Source organism: Lagopus muta, chromosome 2, assembly GCF_023343835.1.
Source record: "Lagopus muta isolate bLagMut1 chromosome 2, bLagMut1 primary, whole genome shotgun sequence".
NCBI lineage: Eukaryota > Metazoa > Chordata > Aves > Galliformes > Phasianidae > Lagopus > Lagopus muta.
Window position 1 is genome coordinate 84,829,956 of NC_064434.1, and position 18,771 is coordinate 84,848,726.

At 35.2% G+C, this 18,771-nt stretch overlaps 1 protein-coding gene across 1 annotated transcript in view; it reads right to left on the bottom strand.

The window, feature by feature from the left end:
- CAMKMT (calmodulin-lysine N-methyltransferase) overlaps positions 1–18,771 on the bottom strand; it is a 198,429-nt gene that overhangs the window by 175,424 nt on the left and 4,234 nt on the right. The window contains exon 3 of the mRNA XM_048937846.1: positions 9,993–10,057. Within this exon, the coding sequence (XP_048793803.1) occupies positions 9,993–10,057 (65 nt within the window). The remainder of the gene's footprint in view (positions 1–9,992; positions 10,058–18,771) is intronic.

Here is an 18,771-nt window from a genome sequence, read left to right on the forward strand (position 1 = left end):
ACCTGAGCTTTCACAAAAACTGTGAGATATTAAGCCATCATCACAAAACATACAGTCTGAATACAGCAGCAGATATAAAGAACAAAAAATGTATTTTACCTGCATAGTCACAGGAAGACAACATGGACAGATGCCTGGAAATGTAGTTTTATTGCTGGCCCTGTGGGAAGCATTTTTGGGGGGGAGGTGGGTGGGAAGCTTCCTAATGCTCTTTAGCCTGAGCCAGTGTAGCCTCCTCTCCACTTCTGATTTCTAGTCTTGGTTATTCTAATCACACAAACCTGACTGCATTCATTGTGAATTCATCTCCTGTTTAGCCAATTTGGTTCTCTCTTGGGGAAAAAAACCTCACCCAATACATCTTCATTCCCAATTCCTTTTCTTGCACAGCCTTTAATATTTTCTTAATTCTTCTCACCAACACACTCCTTGCTTTATCGTACAGTAGCTTAGGATGGAAGGTACCTAACAGATCATCTTGTTTCAACTTCCCTGCCACGGGTGGAGATGTCCATGCAGCACATTAATTTCAAATAATGCTGAAATCAGGGCTCCACAGTTGAATTATTTCAGACAAAGTATTTGAAACTAGCTTTTCTGGACAATTCAGAACAGCTTTCTCACTGCACTTAGTGGATGCCTCTCTGATCATCCGGTCATTATCTGTCACCATGTTTTAGATTGTTTGATATTTAACATGAAAGAAGTAATACATATAAAGCATTAACTGTATTACGTAGGTAATAGTACTTTTGGAACATCAAGATCTTAACTTGTTCTGTGCTATTTAATATTCTAATTCCCAATTTAAAAAAAAAGGAAGAGTAAAGTTTCCTACTCGTTTCTACATTGTTTCAATTATTATACTGCTTATTATTCAGCATTTAATGAAATGTTGAATAAACACTTAAAAGTTACAGTAAAACATTTAAAAGTTACAGTACTCTCATTTAATTCAGATTAAATTATTGCCCTCCCCCCCCCTTTTTTTTTTTAAACCAATTTTCAGGAGAAAACAGTGTTTCTTATTCATTTGACAAGCCCTGCTGAAGACAATTAGATTCTTTGTGTTACCAAGGCAAGTCAAATTTCACTTGTACTAAAAACAATTGAAAAAATATGACAGTAATTCAAAAGCTGACAATGCTTTCAAACATTTGAGAAGAGATAGCATGCTGCAGCTGTAGTTTCATCCTCTTACAATATTTATGTCACCGGTAAGCTGCTATTTCAGGAAGGTCAAAGTAAACTGTGAGGTAAAATGTTCAAAATCTTACATTTAAAAAACCTGTTAAAATCTTGTTTTTCTGCTTTTATGTACATTGTATATAGAATTAAACATCATAACTATATGCATATTAATATGTAAAATTTCACACACATATAAGGCCAATTAGGTTGATGTAGTTAATTACTTCTAAGCAGTATAGGCATGTATTAGAACTGCTGAGTCACAGCCTGAACCACTGATTGATCACCTGAGGCAGGTTTTGGGTCAGCCATGGGAGCACAGGTGAAGGTAATTCAGCTGTGTGAACAGAAGCCAGGCACCATCCCTCTTAGACACTATTTAAGGGCTCTCCACCACTAGGGAAGAATCTCTTCCTAGGGATCCCTCCTTTTTGGAGTTTTCCCACTGTGAGCTCAGATCTGCAGATATGGGTAAGCATTTCTTCCTTGATCATCTCTTTTCCACCACAATCATCTTTCCAACTATAATACACATAAAGTACCATCCTAACCACGCTACTCTCCCAACTGTACACTTGTTGACTGCACAAGGCATATTTCTCATCTTTGTTTATGAGATAAATATTTTGCAACAAGAAAAATCTCTGTATGTAAATGTTTGGATTCATAAAGTGATCTTCGGGGATATAATAGGGCTCATTACTTCCAGGAATCTGCATATTTCATTTCAACAGTACAGATTCAATAATTGGAGAAAGTCTGGAAACAGAGGAGAAGTTCAAAGGAACAAATACCAGTTATTGCACTTGGGTAAGAAATATCAGCTGCATAAGTACACAATTCTCTATTTACCAAACCACATGCACAAAGGGGTTCTTTTAATCCACGCAATTGACCAAAAATTAATTCTTCAGATTTCTGGGATAATGTCTGGTCCATGTCTTCCACACTATTGAAAATACTTTTGGGGGAAAAAAAAATTAATTAATAGCATTCTATCTAACTGAATTAAGAATGAGTAAGAGTATTTACTCCATCAAGCTAAGTATGTGAGTAATAGTTATGCACTGGATCTTCTACTGGCCATTGCTACCTAGATTAGTTTTCACCCTACTTTCCAGTCAGAACTGTCATCAGGTACAGTTTCAAATGAGTGTTTTGCAGCACAGTTTGCAAATTATGATTTTCAGAAGCTTTTTACTCAAAATAGTTTGAATAATAGTTTGAATGCAATCCTGGGAACTCATGCTGCATTAAGTTGAAAGGTTTTGAAAATCTTGCAGTGAAATAAGATACGTATTTCATGCATTTGAATATGATTTTTTTTAAGTGAAGAGCAGTGCAACTTTTAAAGTATTCTTTTAAAAGTACTTGAAACCAAACCAAAATAAGGTGCAAGGTCTTTATATCCCCTCAGCTACACTTGGATGGAGAGTACGAAGAACATGGACTGTCCTTGCTACTTCTACTCCATAGGGACAGATAAGCTCACATCAAAATACAGAAAAATATCCAATCAGAAATATAAGGAAGATATATCAGTAACTTTGTGTGGTAATAAACAGAATTTATCTACCCAAGCAGGTACTCCAACACAGCATTTCTGAACAGCTACACTAAAAGCATGCCTAGAACATGACAAGTAAAAGGAATTGTAGACAAACAGAATATTGCGAGAAATACTTAAGTTCCACCCAGACTGCAACACCCTACCGTAGGTCAAGCCACATGAAACTAGTTTGCAACTATTTAATGTTAAAATGTGAAATATTTTTAAGAGCAAACTCTACAATACATTAAAAGAGTAAACTTAATTAACAACATCGTACATCTAAAAAGATGCTTACAATTGTTATCCTACCTTATCTCAATTAAAGATTTGATTAAGGTGTCATTAACAAAAGCAAAAATATGAAATTAATTAAAACAATTCATACATTTCTCCCTCTACTAATCTAATTAACGATGTTACAACCTATCCAAGTTCCTTTAATTCCTTTAAACAGAAAGATCCAACTTGTCCAAATGGTAATTCATTTAGCATACATGGAATACTTCAAAATGCTTTGGATTTCAGAAGGTCAACATCAGTGAGTGAAGGCAGAGTATGCCAACAGTTCATATAAAGACTAAGACAACAGATCTGGTGCAGAATCCCACCTAGCTCAAAAGCAGGGTACCAAGGCAGAAAACATTGCTTCACAGTACAAAAAAAAGCAACTGAAGTTACCCTAACACATCCATATATTTTTTTATCAAAAGGCTATCATTGGAATAGCCTGAGCAGGTGAACCAGTTACTATGACAGCTTCAAACTGATCAAGGAAGAAACAGGGTACTGAGAAGAGCTCAGCAGGACTTCTCTTCCTGCTTCGCTAAGCTGATGCCATCTTTATAAGCACAGGTAGTGTGAGATGATTTTGGAATATGCAGTAGAAGAAAATATTTTAAAGAAAATAGATCCCCAGTGGCAGTTCTTCAAGTTTGTCAGAAGAATAATCAGATTTTAATAAGTTGGGAAAAGAATTACAGGACTGAACTTAAAACAAATGACTGACATTCCAAAAGAGAACAGTTTGATAAAAATAATTCTAGTAGCAAGAGTAATTTAAAAGGTACCTGCTTCTCCCCATAAACTTACTTTCAGCAGCATTCCATAAGCTTTATGCCAGTTATGTCAATGTGGCTGCTTGGGATGATGCTGTAACTTGAACCAGTGAAGTGAATGGAACAGGGAGTGGGGCGAGGAAACAGCCATTTTTTCTTAAGCTTGATCATGATATGTTTTATTTAAAGTGAAGCTGCATAGTGAATAGCAAATTGCAGGTATCATAAATACGATAGTTCATTCAAAATGATGCACTTCGTTGCTAACCAAACCTTTTTCCACTCAATTTATTTTTAGTTGAAAAATTTTTCAAGAGGGTGTAAGATTCTGACATGGTAAACAATATAAAACTGCCACACAGACAGACTGAGAGAGTACTCAAAAGACAAAGAGTAGCAGGTTCTTGAGGTGAGTGAGGTAGGAAGCCTCAGTCAGTATGTTCTTCATGATAGAAAACAAGAAGTCTCCTCTAAAAAAGAACAGAAATCCACACAGCAACATCTGAGAAAACATACTCTCTTTTCTTGTTGAGCCTAAGAAATGCTACACAAAATACAGGCGAAACTCTACTATGATAAAGGATGCCATCCTATGCTGCTCCCCAAGCATGGTAACTCAGTAGCTGCCACAAATTCTCCATGGAGGAGCACAGGTAACTTTGAGTCACTCTGTGAGAACTAAGAAGACAGGTAGGTCTCCAAAAACATTCTCATATATTACAACTGGGAAGAAAAAATAGCTTCTACTTATATAGTTATTTGGAGGAAAGAACACAGAAGGAAAAGATTACTATTTAAAAGCTGATATTCTTTGAAGTTGAATCCAAGTTGCACATTTAGCATTTTTAAATTAGCAGTTTTAAAATGAATACAATAAAAAGTGGACCACAAAATTCATTTTCTTCAACATCTTTCCTCGAGACTTTTTCCAAAAAGAGTGGACTGAAAATTTAAGAAAAAGCCTTTTTCTTGTTACTTGCTAGCTTCCTAATTATTTTCTTGAAAAATACAATATAAAGGGACAAAAGTGTTCTTCAACTTAGCTAGCTCACTTATGGAAAAAAATTCACATTTAAAAAGCCAAATTCTTTCAACATAAAACATATTTTGAAACAAATTTCTAAAAGTAGCACTAGTGCAAACAAAAACAGTTCAGAAGATGGCAAGTAGATGTTTTGAAATAAAAGCTGTATCCAGACATATTTTACTCCAAGCTGTAACATCTTTCAGAAAAAAAGAACTAACCTCAAAATTAGGAAAAAAGGATTATATAATATATATATTTTTCTGGATTTCAAATTGTCTACCTGTTCTTCCTACATGAACAGAAGCAACAGAACTCAAAACCGTTAAGCTTCCATCCAGCCAATATTGAAAGCTCAAGTCTTCAGGATCTAGTTGACCCACAGAAACAGCAGCTTTGCAATGTGTCTGGAAAGCTCTGTAACTGTAGCACCCTCTGCTGCTTTTTCAGTTCCAAAACATGTGATTGTACACTAAGTAGAAAATGAGTATGTATTGAGCATGTTTCTTGCAAATGGTTATACTGTCAACCAACATTAGGTGTAGTTTACAAGACAATGTTTTACTACTACATATAGCATATGTGCAATTTATACTACATGAACACTAGAATACCTTGCTCCTATTTCTGTGTTAACATTCTGTAAAGCAGAGTTTTAAAAAAGCAGTGAAATAAAATGTGTTTTGGGAATACTACTGGATGAAAATCCCAAAGCACACTTTATGTCATTGCTTAAAATTCTGCCTTACAGACATTGCATCTTGCTTAGACTTGTGGCAATTAGTAAATATCTATCTATCGTATTTTGGCCCTTAATCATTTAACTGAAATTAATGCATAATTTGAAGGGATAGGACTAAACAATATACATAATTTGAAGGGAAATGATTATACAAACTCTTCAGTCACAACAGCTTTCTCCTGTTACTAAAACAGTCAGCGGAAGGAGATCATTTATGTAAGTTCATTCTTGAATTTCCCTGGTTTTTGGGAAGTCTTTCACAGAAGAGATTTTCCCCTGAAAGGATGAATGTGGCACGTGGCTCCCAGAGCCAGCTGATGCTACCCACAGTGCCACCACTCAGCCTTCTGCCTGGGATCCATCAGTTCTTTTAAAAGGATTGTCTTATGACTAGAGATGGCCACAGGATGTACCATCTTTCAACAGATGGCATGCTGTTGTCTAAAAGGAGCACACCAATCCTTTCCTCTATCTCAGCATTTTTTTTTTCCCCTGCTTCCTGTTTATGCACAGGATTAAAGCTGAATGGAATGCATTTAGCATTGCATCCTATCTGTGTGGAGAAGCTGTTTAGAGTTTTCACATGCAAACCGCTCTCTCACAGCAGATGAACAGGACAGATACCAAAAAAAATTTTACTTTCCCAGAAAAAAAAAAAGTAAAATTGCAGTGTCGATTTTCACTCATGACAATGATCCTACAATGAAAATGGACCTTTAGTAATGCTTCTTTAAAAACAAAAAAACACCAAAAAAACGTGAATACCAAATCCAAACAAGACTTTGTGCAATTTCTGGTGTCAACACTTGGGAGACCAGCAATACGCCATTTACAGCTACTGCACTTGGCTCCATCTTTTCCCTGAAGTCTTACTGGTGTAGGGCTGCACTTTAGGAAGCAGTCACAAGTATTCCTCAAAAGCTGCTTTCTGAAATTTTATATAATGCTGCCAGCTAGTGGCACATCTTATACTGAGTTTGTGTGTACTGGGAGCGTGGAGAAAATGGTGTTAACTGGAATCTGCTCTACCACTCATCTTTTGACAACATATGGTGACGTGGCCACGAGCAGAAAGATCAAAGTGAAACAGAAAGACTACAGAAATGCTCCCCCCCAAAGTTTTTTTTTTTTAATGCAAAATACTTAAAAATATTATTAGAAACACCAATCAAAGAAAACAAATGTTATTTGAAAGGATTCAAATGATGTAATATGCAAAATATTTCAGTTTTTACAACACCTTATTTGTTTAACAGACAATTATTTCATGTTCAGTACTCTGTAGCAAAATATTAACCTTCCTGATTCAGCATGGTAGTCAAAACATGCAGAACACTAAAATAATTAAATATTTTCTGATTATTTCAGCCCAAATCATTTAAGTTTAGTGCCCTGTAAATAAGTTATGACTATGCAGCGTGTCCTGAAAACAACATTAAATTCTATAGTTATTTATAGATTTATTATTTATATCCTCATGGAGCACAATGCTGTTGATGGGACTGTTCAGTAACTGATAGCTCCACTAATACTGAATATTAGAAGAAATAATCTAATACTGTTAAATGCTAAAAAAATACTTGTGAAATCTTTTTTAGGGCAGACTATCACCTGATAAAGTTGTTATTGTTGTAAATAACATCATATCACTTGTTAAAAAAAAATCAAGTCCCAGCATTCAAAATATAAGAACTGTAGTTACTCTACAAAAAAAAAAAAAAAAGTGAAAGGAGGCAGGATTATCATCTTCCATTTCCACAGTGGATTATCACTAAAAGAAGCAAGAAATACACAGAGGCCAAAGAAAAAGTCATTTCAGATCAATGAATATGTGCACTCACATCATCCTATCAGCAGTGATCCAAATAGAGCAGCTCAGTAGCACACAGTTGGGGAAACTTTATTACGGTGATGCAATACATAGCAGTTCTGGCTTGAACAGTGGGCACCTTTATTCCATAAGGACAGTAGCAAGGAAATACAATTATTACTACTATGCTTTATTGCAGCCTTCCATTACCTGAGGAGAGCTTATAAACAGAGGAGGGAGACCAACTTCTTACGTTGTCTTACAGAGATAGAAGAAGGGAAAATGGCTTTAATCTAAAGGAGTGGAGACTCAGGTTAGGTATTAGGCAGAAATTATTTATTCAGAGTGTGACAAGGCTCTGAGGTTGCCTGGAGAAGGTGTGGATGCCCTATACCTGAAGGCATTTCAGGCCAGGTCAAATGGGACCCTGGGAAGCCTGATTTAGTGGGCAGCTACTCTGCCCACAGCAAGGGGTTGAAATCAGACAAGCTTTAAAAGGACCCTTCCAAGCCAAGCCATTCTGTGATTACACTTCAAGCCACTACCGTAAAGCTGTCAGAAAAATAACTAATTTACAGTTACCTTGATACAGTGTAATGTAGAGTGCTTAGTAAAATGGGCATAAATATGCACATCAATAGAGAGAGATAAAGACATTTAAAAACAAGGAAGCAAATCTGAAAATTGCTTAGCAAACACTGTATAATGGCACAGCATGAACCTTCAAGGCAGTACTGAAGCCAAAGGGACAAATGTGAATCTTCATATATACAGAGAAACAGTAAGAACCACAAAAGCCATATTACTTCTAAGTTAGCACTGGCATTGTGCCTATTAGAGTGGTGAGTCTTGTTCTGCTATCTGTAATCAATAGGAAAGTGGCTGAAATACTGAAAAGGTTAATAAGAGAGTCAACAGCACATTTAACAATAGAAAAGCATATAAAACTTTAGAAGAGTAATTTATTTGTGTGTTAGCAAGGAAATTTGTATAGATCAATCACAATCTAAGTGTTTACACAAAGAACAAAGATAAAGCAGCTAACAATACTTAAAGGTACAGTGCCTTGTTCCTCTCTTTCCCCTTATTAGATAAAACTTATGAATAAAAAAAGTGGTTACAAAAGTTCCCTTAGTTCCCTATTTGAGGAATCTACAGCATCAAATCCCTTTAAATGCCTTCTCTTATATAACCAAAGCATTTTCTGCCAGATCCTAAATATCTTAAATCTAAATATTTTCTTTATCTAGATCATGATGCCTACATCTCTACCTGACATCAGCAATAATTACGAATGTGTTTTTTTTCCCCTCAGACTTACTCATTTGGATATTTATATAGTCCTTAGATATAATTTTCATTCTGAAATCATAAAAAATTTCCCTTCTTGACAAACTGAAACCCTAATGTATTTTGTGGCAGGCCTGTGCCAGTATTCTCAATATTAATAACCAAATGAAATGTAGCAAATTTAAAAAGGAGGGCAGAGGGCTTATGATTTTTTTTCCATTTGAAAACAAGTTTATTTTACTTTTTTTTTTTTTTTGTCTAATGAAAAGCCCCTGTTTGTTGAAACAGCTCTGGAATACAAAGATGGGAGTTCTGAGATGCAATAAAATCTGCTCCAATATATGATTATCTTATAGCTTTGATAATGAAGAAAAGATACATGCACATTTGCTGAATATTTCACAGACTTACAGAGGCTCCCTAGCTCTGTTCTTTAAGTTTCCTTCTTTGAGAGCAACCCCTCCTGAGAAATTAGGCAAAAAAGCCTTATCAAAAAAGAAATATTTATATATCTGTAAATGTAAATTAAATAATGGTAATTATTACAATAAAAACATGTATAATTATTTTTTATTTGGCTTCTTAGAGTCTGCTGAAATTTTATAATTGAGTCCATTAACAGCATGTAACATTTTATTAATGAGTATAGAGAAGCAGAGCCAGACTGGGTCAGACACTGAAGGTCCACTTAATGCTCATCTTGTTTAAGATTAATGTGGCCAGCAGCTCATGCTTAGACAAGAGTTCAAGACCAGGACAAAGATATCATCCTACTGCCCCATTAATTGTTCTACCATCTAGCAATTCCTGAATCATAACCGATACTTTCATATTTAATAGCTACAGTGAATTTTTCTTCCATAATTTTTCTCCTCTGTCTTTAGAGCCCACTGGATGTTCTACAAGCCAAAACATCCCATGGAGAGGAATTTCACAACTCGACTGAGTGCTTTCTTTTGTTTTTCTCCATTGTAAGCTTCCCTTCTACTGGACAGAAGTATCATTATGTTTCCCATTTTTACACTGTTGCTCAGATATCCAGAGATGGCCATGAGCCAAGACAAATCAATGGACTAAACTCATATTTTGTCCAACCCAGTTCAATTTCTGACACAGAACACAAAGATGAACCTGCATTGCGACATTTGAAGGATGTACACCCAAACAACATAAACCACATAAACCAAACTACATAAACCACTGCAATATGAAGTGCTATGGTAGTTAAATCAGCATATCTGATCACAGTAACGGGGTTTCTCAGATAAACGAAATGCAGTTTCAATTCTAGCGACACAGTACTGTATCTAAATAAACAATGGACTTACAGACATTTCCTGTGTTGTCAAAGCTTGTAAGAACATCTTTAACGTTTAGGAGTCCGTTGTGCAACCTAGAAGAAAACAAACAGCAAATTCACCAACATACAAACAACAACAAAAAAACCCCACTTCAAAAAAAGAGGTTCACTGCACATGGTGTCCATTTCTCACCCACTTCTTTTCACAGATACTGCTTTACCAACTAGAGGCAAAACTGGGAGACAATCAGTGGTCTTCAAAGATTTACCACTGAAATTCATGAATCAAGAAACCATTCCTCAGAAACTAATAGTTTATCTTTTTTTCTTTTTCTTTTCCAAAAGGAATAAGTTTCAGCCTAGTGGAAACCACATATAGGAAAGGAAGAATTTTAGTACAGCAATTTCTTCAAAGAGAAAAAAAAAGAGTATTTTTAAACAGCGGTAAACAAACTCCTATTTTTCTCCACAAAAAAAAAAAAAAAAAAAAGCAAAAAAGAATCAAGAACATTTAAATAACATCAACAATTAAACCGATTCTGTTCAGTGAACTGCATTCTCTTTGGTTTTATATTTGTATAATTCAAGTGAAATGAACATTCAAAACTGGGGATAATTAATTAGATTTCATATAAGCTTCAAATTTTAGAGAACAGTGAGGAAATCAGCAGCAACCTGCAGAAGGAAACCACATCAAATTTGAGCACGAATTTGCTTAAGAATCTTCCTGTGTTACAGATGTCAAGCTAACTAGACTCCCAAAACATGAACTATACGTGCATATATTTGTTAACTACTCCAAGCTAATTTAGGCCCGAAAGAAAAAAAGCTAGGAAATCTTTCACTCTAGAATAATTACATCACACAGGTCTTCCACAAATGCATACAAAAGTTCTAAAACTAATTTCGCAAGGTAGCAAAATGCAAAAATGCATTCTTTTAAAGTTTCTAATACAGCTTCCAGGGGTGTTCACGATCATACTAATTTTGAACAATTAACAGAATAAAAAAGCTTCAGCATTTACAAAATTGGTGCTCATTCTCTCAGCTTATTTTTTTTTCTTGATAGAACACTGCTGTAAAGATAAGAGAAAAATTTTTTTTCCCAGATTTGAAACTGTGTATTTTTAGTTCCAAAAGATATTTGTAGCATAACATTTGTAATTAAACATTAATTTCTGAGAAGTACCAAATGCCAAATGGACAAATTCTTAAACAAAGAAAAAAAAGGGTAACAGAAACTGAAATAAGGTCACAGATGGGGACAAGAAAACGTATGAAAGACATTAAAAGCATCCTTCAACTGAACATCAAAACTTTCCTTCTAGCTACATTAACAAAAACAAAAACAAATTCCTTGGTTGCATTTGAGGGTGGAAGCCTACAAGTATCTTGATGGAATTCCTGCACTAGAAATTCACTTTCTCTTCTTCCTTCTTTAACAAGTTTGGTTTCAGTCAGACTGGGCAACTGATCCAACAGAGTTAATCCAAACGAAGTGACACAAAAATGATCAGGATTGATAGTTCTGCTGGCTCCTTAGCATCCTAACTGTATAACCATGTGCATTTGTGACAATCTCAGGGTCTCCCAGATGGTTGTGAATGTCTGTTCTCTGAACACCGGTAAGACTACAGGGAAAAGATGCAGAGATAACAAAAAACAAAACAAGAAAACTTATCTTTGCTCAGTTTAATCCTCAAATAAGAAACTGTTTTTTTTCTGATTCCTATGCATTCATAGTCCATAAATAAAAGAGATTTATCATTAAATAAAAAAAACACCTCCAAGTTCATCAAACAGAGGAAAGGATGAACAATTTAGCACTATAGTACCAATATTTTTAACAGAACACTATGAAGAAAGAAAAATAGATGTGGAATGTCCTGGGCTAAAAAACAATACAATTTGTATCTCCAGGGTCAAAAGACAAAAAGCAAAATGGAAAACTGATACAATAATAGCACTGTCCTTAAGTTACCACCAAACCAAATTTCAGGCTGTTTCTAAAATAATGATTTTAAACTGGAGATGAAATTACATCTGCTTTACAAGTAAGGTAAGATTCCATGATGGATGTCTGCCCACTTCTGTTGTTTCCAAGGTTATCCAGAATTTTTGAAGATATTCTATTAAAATATATATAATTTTTTTTTTTTTATTAAGAAATGAGTTTCATCTACAGTTACTCTTTTTATATAGCTTTTGTTAAGGATCAGTTTTTCCTCTGATGACAGTTTTCTATGATTTAAATCAACACACACCCAAATTTCAAACATATTCTAGCATTTCATACTCAATACCCAAAAGGTTGTGACATTCAAGCACAAACACAACACACCCTAAATTTTGCTGTCTTAGCCAGTGGTGGCATTTTGCATTGAATACAGAGTCTCTTTCTCTCATTTGCTTTCTGGGTACCTTTTTCTTGCTTTTACAAATACCATTCATGGCAAGCACATATGTGACCCATAATTAAATGATGAGAAAGACACAGCTTTGCAATAAAGGACATCCTCCTCCTTCTCTATTCCAGTTCACACTCACCCTGAAATTGGTCAGGGTTTAACATCTGCTTCCTTTAGTCTGATCAGCTCATGAAACCTTCACTGAACAAAAGCAAAGAGCAAACTCAACCACCTAGAATGAGAGGAGTAGCCATTATCTCAAGAGTCACCCAGATAGCAAAGCCACTCTTATTCTGGAAATGACATCTCAGATTTTACACATATTGCCATTACGGACAAATGTAAAGCTACTCCAAGTCAGTAACAAGTCCATCACAAATGGAACTCGTAGACTAAAAGTTCCATTTATCTGTAAACACAGATATTTCCTAAACCTGAAGCCTGCCATCAATATCACACTACTCAGTGCCATTCCTAAAACACACCTTTTCTAACTTGAGATCCACAGCTCTACACTGCTCTACCCCAGCAGTTCTGTAAGTGTTGCTCCTTCTCGGCCTCACTCCATCAGCTGATCTTCCATTACCTAGCTCAGGAAAAAAAACAAACGTGATGCAATACACATCACACCCTGTTTCTATAAATGCTTTTTATATTAGCAGCTTTCAACAATATTTTGAAGAAGCTGCCCATGAAGCATTTGTAAAAAATGACATACACTATATTCTGAAAGTCAAGAAAAGAAATCACAGGAGTTGGTAGCTAAATCTCAATCCCAAATGAATTCTCACATATCTCAGTCTCCCATGAATTCTCACAGGCATCCCAAGTATATAAAACCATTAGTATTGAGTATATGAGTACTGGAATACACTACAGATATTGCCCAGTGCAAGCAAAAATAGTTCAAAGCTATGATTGCTGAGATCAACATAGAAAGTACTTCATATGAGCATTAGTAAGCAACATGCACAAAGGATTTCAGCTCAGCATGGTTAACCTGATCTATGGCATTCTTATTACAAGTCTTCAAGGTACGGCATGCAAAAATTTCTATGGCTGAGGCAGTAAGTTACAGGAGGCAAAATTCAGAACAACAGATCAATTTAATTAACATTTCTCCTGATACAAAGCAAAAATCCTTACTTTCAACTGTGAACAATGAACTTTGGATGTATAAAGTCATATAGGGAAAGGGACTTAAGTGTTAAAATATAATAATATTTCTTCCTCTTCAGTTCAGGAAGAGTTGTAGGCAGTAAACTGAAGATAATAATTCAGTAGCTCCCCTATTAAAGCATGCTTTCCATCAATCATTATGAAACTAAACTAAGTTCCATTTCTTGCTTTATATTACTCTTCAAGAGAATGAGGAAAGCAATACCATACTTAATGAAAATGATGAAAATTAAGTTAAGCTATATGTATATAGTGCTTTGGAATAGGTAGGAGAAACAACACATCACCATGTGTTATTAACCTAGGTACAAAAGAAAGCTAAGTGTTTGAGCAAAATGCAAGACAGAATAAGAGTAAGACAGCTGCTGCTAAGGGGACTTTAAAACAAAGACTGCAGGGTGTCACCATCAGTTGTCACATCAGTCTAATGAGAACCTCAGAATTATCTATAAGCTTTGTTATCTGATCACAGAATCACAAGTTTGGAAAGGAACTACAATATCACAATATCATCCACTCCAACCGTCCTCCCATCATCATTACTACCACAGCTAGAGAACCATATCTCACAGCACCTCATCCAGATAGATTAGATGCTTTTTCTGGGACAGAATATAGGAAAACAAGACAAACTTCTCTTTAACTTCAGTTTAAGATCTCAGCTTAATACAGTAAGAAATCAAAACAACAGCTTTTTTTAATCTACAAATTCTTTTTATAGGCTCTCTTGGACAATATGATGCAAACATTTTAGTTCAGTGCTGCCAAATAACTTCTTAGCTTTTTCCTCAATTCCTTCCTCCTGAGCCTAATATTTATGCTTCCAAATTCATATGCTGTCTCTTAGCATGCAATAATTTGAATAAGCAAGATTGTTACATCTTCACAAACTAGCCACAATACATAGGCAATATTCCTTCACATCTGCTTTCTTTCAATTCATGTCTAGACCTAAAAAAATAATAATTAAAAAAAAAAAAAAATCCCCTAACCATTAGAATTTCAAAATGCTATTAGCAGAAATACCCTACAGGAATATCCAGTGGAATTCAATCCTAAACCATATTCTAACATTTCACCTGCCATGAACAAATAACAAGTCTCTCATTTCTAAACCAAAAGTCTAGAATAATCTCATAATTTCTTCCATATTTTTGCTATACTCAGAATAAAGGCACGACACTTTGCAAAGAACACTTTATACTCTCTACAAAGATTTAAACATACCTGTAAGCTGCTGGCATTTTACTTTTCAGTTCAGCATTTCAGTATTTGAAACACCAAATTACTGATCAGTGGAAGATACTTTACCACAAAAATAACTTGCTTTCCCCTCTAACTGCTTAAAATGAGCCTACAGTTTTAAACTAAATCTATATCCTGAAAACGTAATGACATTGATGACTCATTTTTTAAGCTTCAATTAAAAAAAGAAACAAAATAATTTTCATGTTTAAAAGACAGGCAGCATTACCACAGGGAGATACTACATCGTTATGATCTCTGGTGACTTCCAGAGGCCTCCACAGCTCTGTGATTCTGTGCAATTCCATGCATGTAGCCACCCAACACATAACATTAAGACAAGGATGTAGTGCGTAGATGCAACAAAGATAATACCGATCCAAACAAGTCTCACTTAATCAGCAGAGGTTCTGAATCACAGGACAGGACATTTTTTTTTAGTAGTGAAAAATAGCGCCAAAATGAAAAGTACTCCTCAGATACTCCTTTCATACCCCAAAACTATTGTGAAGTACTTTAATACTAAGAATACCTAAACCTTAAAAAACCACTTTCCACCAGATGCTGTAAATCTACATTTCATTAAACAACAATCTCCAGTATGCTTAACAGGCCATTTGGATTTATTTATTTTAAGTGCAATTTGCCTTACATGAGGTTTTCCTGGCTTCCTGTTTTGAAAGATTTCGTATGAAAAAATGATTCTAAAATATATGATTGACAGAAAAGCATTGCATAGGCTTTTCCCCCCCCGAAATGGAAACCCAGCCTGAATTTGGCTAGAAAAATGGCAGCTAATAAAAACAAGTTGCTTTGAGAAAATCAGAAAGTCACGTACACAACTGGTAGCTCCTATTGAAGCTTTTATTTGCCTAACCAACTGGCCCCCTGGTCCCTGTAGAACAGTATTTCCAGCTAGGTCATAGCATGTCTGAATACACAATTTGATCTGTTTTGATAGCCCTTGAACTGATATAGGTTGACCTTTAGACTTTTTGCCAAAAGCCACTATCAACCTTATGAACTTTCTAAAGTATCTAGTCTTGTCAAGATATTAGTTGACAACACTTCCAACATACAACATAAGCAATGAGCTATCCCAAAAAGATGTTAATACATAAGGAAAACATATGGATGAAAATTCAAAAGCACTTTTTGTCAGAGAAAGATGTTGCTATGAAAAGTCCCTCCTATTAGAGCACACAGTTCTAATTTACCTGGAAGATGTTCTTATTGCTAGCAATATGTTAATAACGTGTTGCTGTATCTAGTTCAAACTGTTTCTATTAATGAAAATGATAAATAACATTTTGCCAACAGGAGAAGAAAAATGAAAGAAAGACTTAAGTTTCTAAGACATGCTCAGTTCTCAAAAAAATCAAGAAAGCTAACTCCAAGACCTATCTTCTAGACACACAAGTTTCAGCAAGGAGAACTGTAAATGTGCTGTGTCTGCTGAGTTACTAAGTTTACCACCCTAAAATACTGCTTCTGCAAAAGTAGGAAAGAAAATTTGACACAGACACAATAAACTGGATTTTAGTGCAGCTATTTATACTTTGACAAAGCACACAGCGAAGGAGAAAAAGGAGAAATTCTTCACCGACCTTCGATATTTTGAAATAGTAAATATATGCTGTCTATTGTTACTGGTTCAACAAAGAAATGCAAAAGTACATTATTTCTGATCATTGTTCTTAAATGATCACCCTGATTACCACTTACAGCAATCATCAAGCATTCTCTAGGGAAAAAAAAAACAAAACAACAACAAACAAAATGAGGGGAAAAAAGAAATCCTCACCGGGGGACAGTTTTCCATCACATTCAATACATATTTTTTGTACTGAAATGGGAGCTTGCTCCAGCACAGAAAATATTTGTGAAACTATTTTCTATTGGCAAAACTCACAAAAAATAAAAATAAAATGCCTGTGCTCAGTAATGTAGTATACCATGATGGACAATAATTAAGCCACACGTTAAGAAATATGACCATGATCTAATAATTCAAGCTGTGTCCCACTATCAACGAAGTTACCCTTAGCCAAAAATAAATAAATAAATAAATGACATGGTGTAACACGATGGAAAGTACAGCAATGACAGCAGAATAGCAAAGTCCTAAACTTCAGCAAGCAAGGACCCGTTCAAACGCAACAGCTATAGGCACACAAACAAAAGAATCTGCTTACCTTTGGAAGACCCCAGGTACACAGGAATCTCCACTGAGATACCTCTGCCTCCACTGCCAACCCTTAAACAAGGTCTGAGATGAGGTGGATCCTGGCTCCACCCCTTCCAGCACTCAGGTGCATTGCATGCACCTGAGCTCCTCTGGGTTGGCCCTGTCTTCCCACCAGGTGTTCAATCACTGCTTCAAGCTGTGACTTAGCATTTCCACTACACATGGGAATTGATGGAAACAGAAGAGCTCAAACACCATGTGACAGCGAGATCAGCCCAACATCTGCTTCACTTTCGCAGTGCCAGCACAGCTGAACTTTATCTTGTGTCATAACTTAAAATTCTTCTAAATAGTCAATCAAGTAAGTGACACCAAGTACTGCAAATCACAATAGTCAACTAAGGAGGCTGAATTAAGAAGTAAAAGACAGCAGTCTAAAGGACTTGCTCAGCCAAAATTCTATCAAATATTTCCTACTGTCAGTGTGTTTCTGAAGACATACAACCAGGGAGCACAGACACTACATAAAGAGATTAGGTAGACTGTGAAAACCTGGCAGAATCCCTTGCATTATTCAACAGCTCTGGAACAACTGGAAAAGCCCATATGCAAAATCATCCATACTTCCATCATATTTAGGCAGAATTTTCAAATCGAAAGGTTATCTTCTGAAAACCTTTACTTTCCGTAAGCTTAAGCATGGAAAAAAAAAAAAAAAAAAAAAAAGCAATGTTAAAGCTTTGTAAAGCCTTAAATAATTTCATACATGTCTTTACACTATGCTGCAGATTTAAGACAATCCGCATACAGTTGCTTTGTTTGTTTTGAATGTTTTTGTTTATAACTTTGTAAAAACGTCAGAGTTAAGGGTGGTCATTTGTTTTTGCTAGATCTTAGTTTCTAAGACTGACTCTTACTGATGGTCCTACTTAAACAAGAAGCGTATTACAAAATTTCCATGAGTCAGACTCTCCAGATTTTACATTTTGCACAGAACACGAAGTCCAACACACTCAGCAGGCTTAATGAGAGGCTGTAGAACAAGTTTTGATTCAGAGATGCTTAAGTTACTGTTGCAGTGATACCTGTTGAGGCAAAACCAAGTTATAGGCATGCATAAAACCGTGAAAAAGCAAGAAAGAAAAAACACAGTAATGAATGGACAGAGCTATAAAGTTTTCTGTTTGGTTACTGAGAATTTACTAACAATTCTTTCAGATTGTATTATTTATCTTTTGTTTTATCTACTCTGATATAAAACCTATTCTTCCATTAGAAATTAACCCTTCCTGTATGAAGAGGAATTCTTATATTCTCTTGTTTTACCAGTTGGTTTCCAAACTATCATTGAGTTTCACAGGAATCAAGAAAATTCAATAAAATACAGATCACTAATAAAAAGCCTTCAGAATTTGATGAATAATATCAAGTCACCAAAAATTTTGATTAAAATTATAAATAATAAATAAATTTCTTCGGTTTTTACCTCCTTTTTAACATCATGAGAATGTCAAAACAGAAAGCCACTGTAAGTACTTAACAAATGCTTGTCTTTGCATTCTGTTATAAGTACAATCATCAGTATATATTTCAAACTCAGGCACTTAACTGAGAGGTACTGAAAAGAAAATCTAAGCAAACAACACCACCACAGACAACCTGCTTTCTGTAATGAACAACTACAGATAACATCTAACAATTTATTTGTAAACTACGTCCTATTTATACAGAACACTGCAAGAATGAGAATAAATTTTATACTCTGTGCAATATCTTAGGAAGTACTT